Source organism: Oenanthe melanoleuca, chromosome 3 (genome assembly GCF_029582105.1).
Source record: "Oenanthe melanoleuca isolate GR-GAL-2019-014 chromosome 3, OMel1.0, whole genome shotgun sequence".
NCBI classification, from domain to species: Eukaryota; Metazoa; Chordata; class Aves; order Passeriformes; family Muscicapidae; genus Oenanthe; species Oenanthe melanoleuca.
The window spans coordinates 33,638,184-33,652,654 of NC_079336.1; the positions used below are offsets into that span (position 1 = coordinate 33,638,184).

General features: G+C 38.9%; 1 protein-coding gene across 1 annotated transcript; it reads right to left on the reverse strand.

The window, feature by feature from the left end:
- Window positions 1–297: 297 nt before the first annotated feature.
- CGA (glycoprotein hormones, alpha polypeptide) lies at window positions 298–3,034 on the reverse strand. Its single transcript, XM_056488160.1, has 3 exons — window positions 2,935–3,034; window positions 1,809–1,993; window positions 298–375 (listed from the first exon to the last, which is right to left on the reverse strand). The coding sequence occupies exons 1-3, from the start codon at window positions 3,032–3,034 to the stop codon at window positions 298–300; spliced, it is 363 nt and encodes a 120-aa protein (XP_056344135.1).
- Window positions 3,035–14,471: the final 11,437 nt, after the last annotated feature.

Consider the following 14,471-nt stretch of genomic DNA (forward strand, 5'->3'; position numbering starts at 1 on the left):
AGCTAATAAATCACCATTTCTCCTCAATAAACATTGATGATTTAACTGACAGTTTATTTTAAAAATAGATCAAGCATTTGGTCATGCAAGTGCTGTATTTTATCCCTAATGGAAATAATTACACTTACTTAAATGCATGAAGAAGCAAGGAGGAAATAAAATAGCCATCTATCTTATCCAGAGGTCTACCCAGAGTCTTTACCAGAAAACATAAGGTTTTACACTGTGGTGCTATAAAAGCTGAAAAACAAATGTTCCATTCACCGTTGTCCTTGACCATTAACAAAGGGACAGGTTTTAGGATTTATGGTAGTAGCAGGTACTGCAGTGACAATCTGTATGGTTCTCTATCTTCACATTGTCCTTAAGGGTAATCTTAAAAAAAGAAAACACACACATATAACAAATAATTAGGATTAGCTGCACAGTAAAAACAGCACTGTCAAGTAAAATATATCTGAAAACTTTTTCTTAACTACAAAGTACACAGGCCCTTTGGGGTACATGTACTAGAATGACCTCAACATCAACCCATGAAGCTGCACCATTGCTGTTTCTGGAGCTGTAATGTGAAGGTTTTCAGTGACATGCATAGTGACATAATTTGCTGCTCTTTAACATGGACACTCCTTAAAGTGTCTAATTTTCCAAAAGTGTCAAGTAACCAACCTACAAAAAATGAGAAAATATCCTTAAAATACACTGCACAGGAATTATAAAAACAAAGGCAACATACACCTTTATATTTAATCTCAACTAAATTTCAGCTGTTGCCTCAGGGCAAGTATAGCACTGTCAATGCTTATTCTAATAAGATCTGTGTTCTCCTCAGGTGAAGAGCCAGGATTGGTCAGCATAAAGTCAGGTATCTGACACATCACAGCCAGTGGAGACCCAGTGCTCTCTTCAGCTGCACCCCCTGAGCTGTCAATTGCCATTTGAGGGGCCAGAGGGGATCTCACCAAGCCTCCAGCTGCCACTCTAGAAACACTTCCATGGGTTCTGTGTCTGCCAGCCACACCCATATGGCTTCAGTACCCTAAGGTATTTCAAATGCATTGAATCTGTGAGTGGGTAACTCAGCTGAACCTCTAGCTAACACATTTAATGAGCTTGATTTAGGTCACCATAGGTTAGACACCTTAGCTTGCTTCAACTAGCTCACCATTTATTACATAAAATGTAAGGCTTCTTCACTTGGACCAGAATCACTCCCCAAATAATCAGATTTAGAAGAATCTTTAAAAGAACCTTCCAAATGAATATTAAATGTTCACAGTACTTGCACACATTTACAGTTTCATCTTTGTTATACTAGTAAAAAGTAGAACACCATCTCAATTAATCTAACAAGCACAGATGGTTTTTTGGTCCATCATTCCCACATATGTAATTGATAGTATTGATCAGACACCTTCCCAGAGAACTCCTGTCTCTGCAGGAAAGATACAAGGCAATCAACTTATTAAAATCAAATACACCATGCATAGCATTTTAGGGGAGGAGAGCTGAAAATACTGGAACAAGTCCATCACCAGAGCTGCAGGTGTCATGAGACAAAGCAGTTTCATAGAATTCAGTGGCACTGCACCAATTTCCTCATCCCAGCTGAATATCAGACCTAACATCAGAATTTCTTCTTAAGAAAAAAATAAAGAACCAAGGCACAAAGGACATAAATGCTGAGGATTCTTCCCTCAAACTGTTCTCCAATGTCCTCCAGTAAAACCATATTCTTTACTATTCACTGTTTCAGCTTAACATTGCACTCTAAAAGAAGGTTAAGTAGACCTCATTCTCAGCCTCACCTTGGTAAAAGCCTTTGCTACACAGCATGTTGCTTCTGATGTAATGTTCTTTGGAACAAGCATGGTCTTCTTGGACCTCATTGGAGTGGGATAGGCCCGGGAGAAGCAGCACCCAGTGCACTGGTAAACGGGTGCTCCTGGCTTGGAAAAGAATCTGTTCTCCCCCAGCTTGCACTCAGGACAACCTGCCATAGAAATATGAGGAAGAGAATTTTACTTGGTTTCCAGCTGCATTTTCATTTTCAGAAAGAAAGGGAAAGTGCAGGCTGTAGGAGGAAGCACAAGCCACATTCTGCTGCTTGATGTCTGCAGAACAGAAAAGCACAGCCACCAAAAAAGCCTCTACAGGCTTTTTCAACTCTGCAACATGCACCAGCTGTAAAACTAGGCTGTGGCTTTTTAGGTAAACCACAAGCACAACTGGATCTTTTCTTTCTGGTTTTCTTTTCAATTTTGTTGATAATTGTGGAGGTTTGTTTTTGTCTACAGCACTAGCTAGCCCTAGAAAACTTCCTACTAGCTGTAGAAAGTTAAAACTACCAGCAGGATTTCTAGTGCTTCTTAAACATTGCCTGTTTTCAGGTAAGATTCTGTAATCAAGAACTTTTAAAATGTTTGGTGGTACTGAGATTTTTGTACTCCGCATTTTTTATATTTTATTTGAGGCTAAATAAAAAAACCCTGCAACTTCCAAAGTACCCTTAAATCTAATTTGTATTTTTCATAAAAAGCTAAACCACCAGCATCCCATATTCTGGGATCTACACAGGAAAAATATTCTGCATATTATGAGGAGAGGCTGTGGTTCTGCTGTTCCTAATGTTACATTGTCATTTAGATTGCAGGAGAACAAAAACCAAACATTTCTATTCAACAGTGTTTCAAGGATTAAGGTTGCCCACATCAACTTGAGGACATGGTCGTCTGGGACATTGCTGACCTGGAGAAATTAAATTTAGGGAAGAAATAGGAAGCATGCTCATAGTAAAATGATCTTGATTTATTATACCCTCATTGTCAATAAAGGCAACTGAATGACAAAATTTATGACTACATTTATAAAATGTAAACATTTAATTAATACTCTCTATAATTGTTCTATTTCTGAATGCTGAAAGCAGCTTACCCTGCATGAGAAATTCTCCATCTGGGAAAGTATGAAGAAGATGTAGAAATACAGACAAAATAGTCAACGTGACAGCTGCATACTTCCCATAGCAATCCATGATCTGTCTAGAAATACAAATACACACATTTTTGAAGGCTGAGACCAAAGGCAGGATGAAAACAACATGGCCCCTTCCTGACGGGGGATACTAAAGCAGAAAGAAACAAAGTTTATGAGCAAAACTGATAGGCAGCGCTTTCCAGTGCAATGAATGAAGTGGAAACAGACATCTTCCTAATTAAGACAGAAAAAAAAAAACAGAAGAAAGAGAATGAAGCCCAGCTAAGCAGGCTGAGAGGCTGATAATGTGGTAGTTGCCAGGTGGCAAGGCTGAGTGCTGAGTACAAGTAACTTCACCTTCTCCCACCTGCCCAGTGAGTCAGTTCATGCTGGCAGAAAACAGAAGATAAATGAATTAAAAGCAGCCAATAACGATCAGGAGGAAAAGACATTGGCAACAATTTTGGAAGTACTAGAAATAAGCATTTAGAAGAGGTATCCAAAAGCCAGCTCAGTGTGTGTATGTAGGTATGCATATGGGCTCCAGGCAACCTGTGGCTTTTTTTGTCTCTGCTTGGACTTTTCCTGAAAGCTTTGGAAGCATTGAACATGGTTGTCAGGTTCCTGAGAAGCAGCTGCCAGCCCTGTTCCTTCAAAGAGAGTAAGATGTGTCTGCAGGAGAAAGGTGGTCCTTCACACTGTTTAGATCCACCTCTTATGGTCCTGCCAAACATTTGGGAACTGAACTGAGCTCAACAGCGTCTAAGGAGCCACACAGAGTGGATTAGCTGGATCTCTCCCTCTGGAAAATTAAGCACTTTTTTTAAGGTAGTTTTCTGTATATCCTCTGTCCCATCCCTTGGTGGGGGTGACTGCTGGCAGACTTGCCTGCACTGGAACACAATTCCATAGTTCAATGCTCCATCCAAGGGAACATTCCCCAGAGTGCAAGAAGTCAGCTGGAGGGTTTCATGCTCCAGCAGAAGACAGACTTTTCCAAATTATTTGTTTCTACATCACCTGAGCCTTTTGATAGCCTGAATGCTTAAATGAATCCAACAAGAGAAGCCAGCCACAGGAATAACAACACAGCCCTAGACAGATTATCCTGTTTCATGTTTTTTGCTGAAGGCACTGTGGCATCCTTCACCCTCATTTTTCCAAGAAGACAAAATTTGCTATAATTTGGTACATTGTAATGGTTCAAGGGAATCCCAGAGGGATTTTTTTACATTATATTAACCAAAAGGGGAATTGAAAATGCAGTTTTGAACTTCCTCTATTGAGTCAGATTGTCAGGCTCATACCAAAACCACCAGAGACCTGTCAATAAACCACAGATGTGATCCTCTCTACTTTTCCAGAGCAATGGCTGCTCTGTCTGATGGTCTTACTTGAATTTTCTGACTGTGCCCATTCTGTTTACCCAGTTAATATTCTCATCACTCATTTCATCTCACCATCAAATCCAAGGAAGCTTCTACTTTGTTCTATTAAATATTATCTTTCTTAAGCTACTGGGACAATATATAATGCCTAAATTTCAGGAGCTCTTTGGAAAGATGGTAATTTTAAATTTTTCCCAGCAGGTAAATTCTCACCTCGTTATTTACCATATCTTGTCTTTTTCTGTTAAAGGCTCTAAAAGATGTGCTAATATCACAGGTTGTGTAATGTTTGATATTTAACAGCAATTGCCACTATTGAGCAGGAAAAAACCACAAAGTCACTAATGAAGAAGTTTGGCACCCAATCCAAAATCAAAAAATATCAATATTTAGCTGCAATCTAATTCTAGAGCCTCATTGTCTCTTACTTACAAAGTAAGCTTAACCCTAAGCATTGATGTTTTACTCTCAAAGCAACTTTTATGTTAATGTTCAAAGCATGACAGAATGGAAGGAGAAGGAAATTTTTGGAAAAGAAGGGAAAGAGAATGTCAAAGCATATGCAGCTGTTCCTCTGTAACGTAATGAAACAATAAAAATATATTACCTCCCTTGTCCAACAAGAATAAATCAGAGAAACTGCAGGATGGTGTTTGAAGATGAGCTGTCCCTAACGCTTGGAGATAAGTTCCCAAAACTGATGTATGGAAAATTGCATCTTTCTTTTATACCAGTGAAAGCTAGATCATATTCCTCGCCCACATCTAAGCCATTGGATCAACTGTACATTTTCTCTAATGACTGAACATCACTTTATGTAATTACCAGCCCACCATGCTGATCTTATCTTCAACCTGACTTTCATAAGGATTATTTTTTTTTCTTATATAATGAAAAAAAGGTCAGATTGAGAGCACAGAGTCAGTGCTGTATGAGTTTCCTGGGGAACTCAAACATCATGCATCCATTTTTTTGCTGCAGTTTTGAGTGAACAGAAGCTCATTTTCAAAAAACAAGTTACTAACATTTTCTAAAACTTCTTTTTAAACTGGGGAATATTATTTTTTAAAAATCCTATAGAAATGGCATTGGTTTAGCAGAGAATAAAAAATAGATCAACTGTGATGGATACAAACGTTTAGAAAATATGTTAGTTTGTAAATTCACCATTTGAATGTAATGGAAGGAAGAGGATCAGCTTTAGAAGGATGTAGAAGGATCACCTTTATTAAGGTAAGATTTCTGGCAGGATCTTACCTTGTTTTTAGAATAAAGCTAATGCAATGGAAGCACCTCTGAAAACTGCATCAGAGTGCATCTTAGAGACTTGTAAATCCTCAGTTCCAAGTAACAGTGTGTCGATGCCGGCTAAACAAGCCGGGTCCTACCCTGCCTTCTGGCACCGAGGCCAAGCGGTCCAGCAGAGCTCTCATCCATTGGATGTGTCCCTTCCTCTTCTCCACGGGGAGGCCAGCATTCAAACGCCTTTTGGGAACAGCCCCCGGCAAGGCAGACAGCCTTGGGTGGCTGCTCAGGACTCTGCTGGCTTTCCAAGTCCTGGAGAGTTGGGGGAGGTTCACGTCAGATGTAAAACTGCAGAAGTTAAGTACCTAAACCCTTGTTACTCACTTTGGATTGCCCTTACAGACAATGGAGAGAAACAGCTCTAAACACCTATTTCAGTACAAGATTATGCCACTTTCACCGTGTGGCTATTTTTTTATCACTAAGAGCCCAGGGTAGCTACCTCGGACTGCTCACTGTCCTACCCAGAGAGATTTACAAATCCTTTATATCTTCAAAAAAATTCTTAAACATCCAAAGGCTTTAAATGACCTTTTAAGTGCCTGCTTTGTGTCACACACTGATGGAGATGGGGTATTGAAAGCGAACCCCTGCAGCTTCTTGTGTTCCTATGAAAATGAGGCTATTATTCGCAAAACAATCAGTCTCTTACAAAATGTTTATTGTATAGCTGGGTTTGGTGAATTGCACCTCTGCAGATTTCTGCTCCTTCGTTTTCTTCTCCCTTGCCTTGACTCTCTTTTTAATAACAGCAACGCCCAGACTCCATTTGCTATTTCAGACACATTTATCGCAACCTTTATCACCTCTGCCTTCACTAACAACCTCATCTGCTCCAAGGTGTCAGACACCTCTTTCTCTTCCATTTGTTCAACTCATCACTGTAACCAAGTTAAACTCAAAACAATTGTCCCCAGCCTACACTTGGCTTGAAATTGGCTCCTCTTTCACAACTGAAGACGGATTTCTGCAGCTGTAAGTCTGACTGGCTTTTTTCAAAAATGTGTGCCGGTCTAATAAAAGATAAATGAAAAAAAAAAAAAAGTCTCTAAGTCTCTCTCCCTACAATTTTTGCTTCATTTAATAACAAAAGCATAGCATTGAAATTTGAGAGCTATTGGTAAACATAGTTTATTGAGAAGCTCTTCCCTGGAAGACAGGAGCTTAATATTTCTTGTCATTCAGAGCAAATTGATGAAAATTCTGAAGTTTATAGACTGCCTCTGCCTTGCCCATCTCATACTCACCTCAGCTTGCAGTCCTTTGGGAAAGCCAGGATGGCTTGTAATGCTTCACAAAAGCTAGAAAACAGTCTTCATAACAATAAAAAACCCTAAACTTTGTATATTTGATACTTACTATATATCGTAGCAAATCAGCTTCTAGTAAAAAGCAAAAGCTATGTTTCATTAGTGACAATGGTATCCCCACAGTGAAAAAGAAAAATAAAAGTGCCCACAACCTGCTACTCTTTCCCTATCAGAATGTATTAGGAAAAACTCTTGTGAAATCAATGGAATTACACTGGTATAAAAGATAGTTTAAAAAAAGCTCCTATATTTATTAAGAGGATTTCTTACTTTAGCTGCTCCAAAGCTCCAACTAAAAATACTTGGTCAAATCTGTCTTAATGTGTGACTGAATGAGAAATGAGAGAACGTGGCTCACTGTTTTGGAGAGGGAGAGGGCACCCTCTAGTTTATTAAATCACTTAGCAATACTCTCACAAGTATTTTTGCCACACTGATCTAATGATTTTATGTACAAGCATATGGATGAAAATATAGATAAATATGATGGTTCCCAAACCGGACCATCAAATATGCTTAACCAAGGTCAGTATTTTGCCATTTTGTGTTGGAAAAACACAATGAATTGCTAAAATTTTCGAGTTTCTTCGAGGCCAGTGTATTCCTAAATTGGACTGGGACTCTATTAAGGAACATATGTGACACTAAAAATAGCACTTGTTAAGGCTGACATCAGTGTGAGCTCAGAACCTAAACATCGTGGAGTTTCACAGCTTTTGCCTCTTTTCTAGGAGCTCCTTCTCTGTCTTCCTCTGGAAAGGAGAGCTCAGTCTCTTCCCTTGCCCAGCCAGATGCTGTCTCAGGGCATCTGTCCTACTTCCCTACTTAGAGATATCTGCTTATCTGCAGGCTGCTTCCCGATGCTGCCTTTTCCGTGCTAGAGGAAAGCTTTTCTGCCACTCAGCACTGTCCGTAATAGACTGGGGAAGGGCTCTCTTGCTCCAGGAAACAAATGCTTCTATTCAAAAATAAATCCACTCTACCAATAAACAGAAACACACCCTCCAAGTGTGGTTACATATTAGCACTATTAAACAGAATCTGCCTACTTTAGTAAGGGCAATAGAAGGTTTACTACACCATACCCCACTGTAGAGAGCACACCTAACTTTTGTTTTTTAATTACTGCTATGTTCATCCCTGCCTTCTTTATTAGTCTTCCTAATCCCTGCAGACAAGCAAATGAGAAGGAAAACCCTTTAAAATTAAGTTTTGATAGCATTTTTGGCTAGGATGGACGAGCAGTTTGAGCTTTTGATTATTTTTTTTTCAATAATAATCAAATTATATTTCAGAACTTCCTCCAAATGCAGGCAAAATCCACCCCTCACTCATCATTTTTGCAAAATCAGTAAAGAGCAGTCCTCCATCTGAGAGAATGGAATGCTCACCAAATGCCAGAAACTCCTCTTTCTTTCTCCCTTGCAATCTTTAAATACCTCCTTGATATCTTTGTCCAGCCTTGCCCTACAGGCTGACACAGCTCCCACGAGTGAGAACCTGCACCAGAAGGTCATCCTGAAGCACTGGTACTCTTGCATTTCGGGTGTCACTTCCTTCAATTTCTTATGCTATATTCCAGATGTTCCTGGGAGGAGAGAGGATCCTGCATATCCCAAGTCACTCTGTACTGACCTAAGCAAATTATCAGGATGGCTGAAGAGACAGAACAACCAGAATGAGTGACAGCACATCCTGGAGAGAAAAAAATTGCTGGGAATTCAAGGAACAAAAGAAGTAACTTGAGTGTTAAATAAAAAGATATTGCAGGCATTTTAGTATTTCACTGATTCTCCCTACTCCCTCTCAGTTTGGTCCTAATTTTTTCAGCTGCCATCTGTTTATTCCCAGAGAAAGTAACACCAGCTCAGTGCATATATATATATGTGTGTGTGTGTGTGTGTGTGTGTGTGTGTGTGTGTGTGTGTGTGTGTGTGTGTGTGTCTGTATATATATATATATAGATATACACACACACACATTTATATATTTATAAAATGCCCCCCAAGGCAACAGAAAATACACATCATTAGGAGCTCCCCTCTGCTGAAATACTTCATATTGTATTATGCAGAGTGAAAGTCAAATTTTCTGTTCTTTAACAGATGCTTTCAACTGATTATCTAAAATTATCTCTCAAAGCAATACTTCTTGGCCTCAGCCTCCTTTGTTTAAAATTGACAGGAGTTCTGCCATTATTTCAAATGACACTGGATCAAGACTTTTAAGATTAGCTATTAGTGTTCTCAAGCTTCAGCCCAACATTGATTATTCTGAGATAATAAGTCTTTCAGTACTTATTGCACATAAATAATTGACTGAAAAGCTTCTCCTATCCTAAAACCATAGTGTAAAGTGGGTTTGCTAATACATTTTTTGTTTGTTTTTAATGAAATTCATATTACAGACTATGGCACTTCAGAAATATATGCAATAAACATTACTTCATGCAAGCTAAGTAAAAACTGTGCTGCTAAAGAAAATCAGAAAAAATATAAGGAATAGATATATTTTTCCCCTTTCTTGCTGCAATTTTCAAGGTCAAAATGTTTAATCACTGCTTGTTATTAGGCAACTTACAGTACTAATAGGATCATGACTCCTGTTTTCATGCTTCTTTTATGAATAGGTTTATTTGAAATCCAATTCCTTTGAGCAAATTTAGAATAGATAATATTAAAATTCTCACAGCATTGTAGGACAGCAAACAAGATGTCATTAACATGTAGGTTTAACTTCAAGGTCTTTAGAGACTGCATTTCAATATTCTTATTCTCTATTTTTAATTAATAAAATTATTACACCTCATATGATGACTAAACTAGATTACAAGGTCAAGAAGGTCCGTTCCTGTGATGTATAATGCTGCTGAGTTGAAGTAACCAGGTTTATTAGACTCCTGAAACAGTAATTATTATTAATTAATTTATTATCAGACAGAGGTAAACCACTGGACTACACAGACTACTGATCAAACCAATTATGTCAATGAATATACTCCTGCACCACAAGGGTAGTCCCACGAGGGTAGCCTATGAGAGATGGATAATGCTATCTTACTTTAAATATATTTCAACATTTATCCCTTTTCTTGAAAAAAACCCCACAAAACACACACTCACAACCCAAACCATATGAGTGCATCATTGCATGTGAGGTTTAGACTTGATAAATAGCCATGTTAAAGTGAAATGTATACCCTTAGTGCAGCTAAAACAAAGAAGCCTGATCAATAATGCAGGATGTCTCATTTATACAACTAGCTATTTCAGCAACTCTCATTATCTTATACAGTAATAATTGCTCAGACAATTAGCTATTATCCTTTTCTTGCCCCAAATCTGAATGCTTTCATATGCTCACTGTATCACCTCTTCTATTAGTAGAGGTTTAGATTATTAATTGCTTTCACATTTCATACAATTGTATTTCTTGATTTTTACAAATGAAAGCAGAAAAAATGCTCAAATTCCTCAAATTCCAATCAAATTGCAGCAAGCAAGAAGTAGCCTACATTGCTGATAATAAAAAAAAATGCACTGACACAGAACCTTAGCTGGGAAAAGGTTTCTGAAGAAAACAGGTTACTTCTATCACATTACCAGGAGAGTCGTTACCAGCTTGCTGTTACCCTCTCGTACTGACACTGCACTGAGAAAATTGGCTGCCAGGTAATCTGGCTGAATAAAAAATTCACCATACTTAAGCTCCATATTGCAGCAGCACCTAAGAAACCCACACAGAGAACAAGCAGATAATGGTCCCCTGCCCTGGAGAGCTCACCATCTCATCCTGTCTTTGGGGGACTAAAGTCATTCCCCTAAACTTCTGTTCAAACCACTTGGGCATTTTTCTTAAGACATCAGATGTCAAACTGATGTTGTGGGCTTCACCAAAAATTTTCAGGTGAGGCCTTAGTTCTACATAGTGCAGCAGGTAATTTCCCTCACCCACACTGGTCTCTTCTGATCATGTCAAAGCAATCCCTTCATATAGCCACCTGCCCTTTGGAGGAACTGTGCACAGCACTAGTTTCACACTTCAAGAGGCTATCAGAGGGACTACTAAAGGAAAACAGACATGGTATTTGGCTATTGGTGTGAGTCAGCACATGGAAAATGGGCTAGAGCTTTATAATTAATGTCATGTTGGAAAACAAAGAGGGCTAGTGTTGCCCACCTCCGTACAGTTGTCTATCAGAAATAAAAAGGGCTTGCACTTGCACAATAACACTTCAAAATAGAACTTACAGGGCTTTGAAAGCTGGATATTTAGAGTTTATTTCCCATGTTGTTGAAATTTAGCCATTCTCACACAGCAAAACAGTAACCATTTAATGTCAGCAATATTACAAGGGTGTCCTCAGGGGTTGGCAATCCATTACATCTACATCTCAAATTTAGGCTAAATGTCTGTCTAAGTCGACTACAAAGGTCTAAGCTGTAAATTTTGGAGGAGGGACACAGCAATCTGAAAATCAGAAAAAAATTTAAAGCTGCTCTTTTGTATTATTTTGTGATCCACACTATTTCTTAAGGTAAATTTAGAACATGAAATGGAAGAGCTGAGAAATGACTGAATAAAGTCTTGTGTTCAGATGGTCGAGATGGCATGTGTGTCTCCTTTTCAGACATGAGAAATACAGTAGGAAATGCTTCAGGGAATCACTACTGGCTTCAATACTCAGGAATTACTTTTTCATGCAACATTCTGTGTGCACTTCAGTAGTAACCTGTCAAAAAGTATAGATTATTGATATTTTACCCTTGCACAAATGCGCAGAAGGAAAAAAGCTACCACAGTGGGATTCAAATCCCCTCAACTCTAGATATCTGCAGTACACATGGCCAATGTCCATGCTGGCTGCTCTGGCAGTCAGTTGAAAGACACAGGCATTTTCAGGGTGCCATTCAACTACTCTGTCTTAGCTCTCACCTTAGAATAAAATGGGTGATGCCCTACAATTGCTTATTTCTCTCCACTGGTTATAGACAGAAAGGTGGCTTAGACAGTCATATCCATTTTTTAAGATATTCACAATGAACCAGATGAATCCAGTGCACAGCATCTTTAATGTTTTGTCTAATATGCTGGAATGAATATAATTCTTTTTCAGTTAGATAATCTAAGAGACATGTTATAAGTAAAAGTTCTCTGTAGCTTCCTACAACATATCCAGGAGGTTAGAAAGGGGAGGAAAGTGAGGATTGTTTTTTTTCTGTTAATTGCCTCCTAGATTCTTTCCCTTTGTCTGTACTCTTTGTAATCTCTTGTTTTAGTGGGTATTGAGCTCAAGAATTCTCTGAAGCAAAGGCTATCCTTTTACTAAAATTATTTTTATTCATGTTGTATGGTCCTAGACAGTATAACAACTACAGACCAACACCCTGCTTGCTTGACACTGAGAAGGGAATGCTCTGTATTCTTTGGAAGGATGGTGCTGTGCAAGTGCAGCAGACTTTCAGGAACATAACTTTCCCAGAGTTATTCACAGGTAGGAGTAACTTCACTAGGACCTAGAGTCTGATAGGCATGGAGAAGTCCACAGATTAACACAAAATGCATGTAACAATATTAGACTTCAACTCACAGAAATATATATTGAGGATTGTCAGCTTGTAGAGTCTTTGGTAGAGGCAGATACTCACTGACTGGCAAAAAATCATGTGGCAAGTGCCACACAAAATCTTTAAAGTAAACCTTCAGCTCCAGCTTCACAATGTTGATATCTGAGAGTTCACTGCATGCTACTCTAAGAAGGCAATCAGACTTTTGGCTAGCAAGCTAATAAAAACATTTCAACGTCACCACTTGTTAATTGATTGCATTTTTTTTTCCTGCTAATATCCTTTACAGCCATTTTGGTAGTTTTTTAAAAAACATTTTAAAAGCCACATCTAGATATTAAGTGGGAAATTCTGAGATAGTACAGCTTTGCCACCTCTACTGGCTAGGACCAAATACTACCAAGCAAAGTATGACTAGGGAACAAATGTTAACATTTGGTATGCCTTGACAAGCTGAAATGTACATTTTAAATTTAAACAGAGCTTCACTGCAGCACTGAACCAGGCAAAGTGCACTGGCCAGTGAAACCAGATTTGCTGCTGTTTGATAAGCTGCAGAACATGGCAATATAAGTGATTCATTACAGCAAATAAGGTCACAAGTTTACCATTGATTTATTGGTTAAAAGGGTCGTGTGTGTGAAATCTGCTTACTCTGACAGGGAAAAGTAAAGCTCAGTGCCAATATCTTTGTGTTTTAACAGTTTGCTGGCTGTCTGCTGTAAGTTTTCCACCAATGCTGCTTTAATGTGCAGTGAAAACAGAGAAAGAAACATTCTTGGGAACTTTTTCAGACTGACATCCATAGCAGTATGCTTTAAAAACCTATGTTAGCAAATCATGAATTAGTACTCACAAACATATGATTAGTATTCCTCAGAACACAACTGCTTGCAGAATTGCTCAGTGCAAACAGGCAGGACAGGGAATGTAGTGAGTGAGTGATAGGTTCAGTTTCCTGGGGTGTACAAAAGGGTCCTCTGTGATTACCATCAGTTTATGTTGAAGCTACTCATCTTGCTGTCTGTGAACCAGTACTGGGTCACAAGTTTCTGGGTGGTGGTCTAGCAAATGTTTCCAAGAAGAAATATGAATCCTGTTCACGTGCTTTCCCTCCCACTCAACCAAATCCTACATACAAAATTGTGAACAGTGCCAGCTACAAATGAGGAATGAGCAAGCGCTAACCATGGAGTAAGTGATTCGTTAGTCTAGCAAATCAAAGTCTAACAAAATAAAATTGAATGCAGAGGAAAGAGTGGGGAAAGCAATTGGGATGGGGGGGAAATGTGTGCATGGATATGAACTGATACTTTCATTATTTACCATACTTGGAATGTGTCTTTGAAGGTATGGCTACACATAATCTGCAAAGTTTACTTGAATGAGTCTGAGATTTGTCTCATCAGACAGAGATAACTGCAGTGCCAGACAGACAGCTGAACTGACTTTCTAGATTTCCTCAGAATCAAAAGCAGGGAGAAAGGCACTTTTAGATATCTTTTTTGACAACTATCTCAGGCCAAGAAAAGTTGTTCACTCTCCTTGGCTATATGGGAAACCTAGATATCTATCTCAGATGTAAGTATGGACAACTGCACTTCAGATTTTTACACTTGGCCAGATAAGGCTCACAACAAGTCCCAAAATACCAAATCCTCACCGTTTAGCAGCCCACCTAAATTTAGTCTATCTACTCCCTATTTCAACCACTACAGTTTTCCTCAGAGCATCACTACAGACACCAAGGTTATGAAAGCAGGTTTAAAAACTCCAAGGCAGGTATCAGCAGAGGATCCAGAGGCATTCTGCAGGCACCAAATGGCCCCAGGATGTCCACTGCTGTGACATGGCCCCATATCAACCAGCCACAAAAGAAGCAGGGACACAGCGGCGCGCTGCCACATCTGGATTACTGCGTTCAG

What these genes read in the sequence shown, in the direction of transcription:
- CGA (XM_056488160.1), bottom strand. Translation starts at nt 3,034, where the DNA reads ATGGATTGCTATGGGAAGTATGCAGCTGTCACGTTGACTATTTTGTCT. An exon ending in TGGAGAATTTCTCATGCAGG is followed by an intron (nt 1,994 to 2,934) that starts GTAAGCTGCTTT and finishes TTTCTATGGCAG; the next exon opens with GTTGTCCTGAGTGCAAGCTG. An exon ending in TAGCAAAGGCTTTTACCAAG is followed by an intron (nt 376 to 1,808) that starts GTGAGGCTGAGA and finishes TCTTTTTTTAAG; the next exon opens with ATTACCCTTAAGGACAATGT.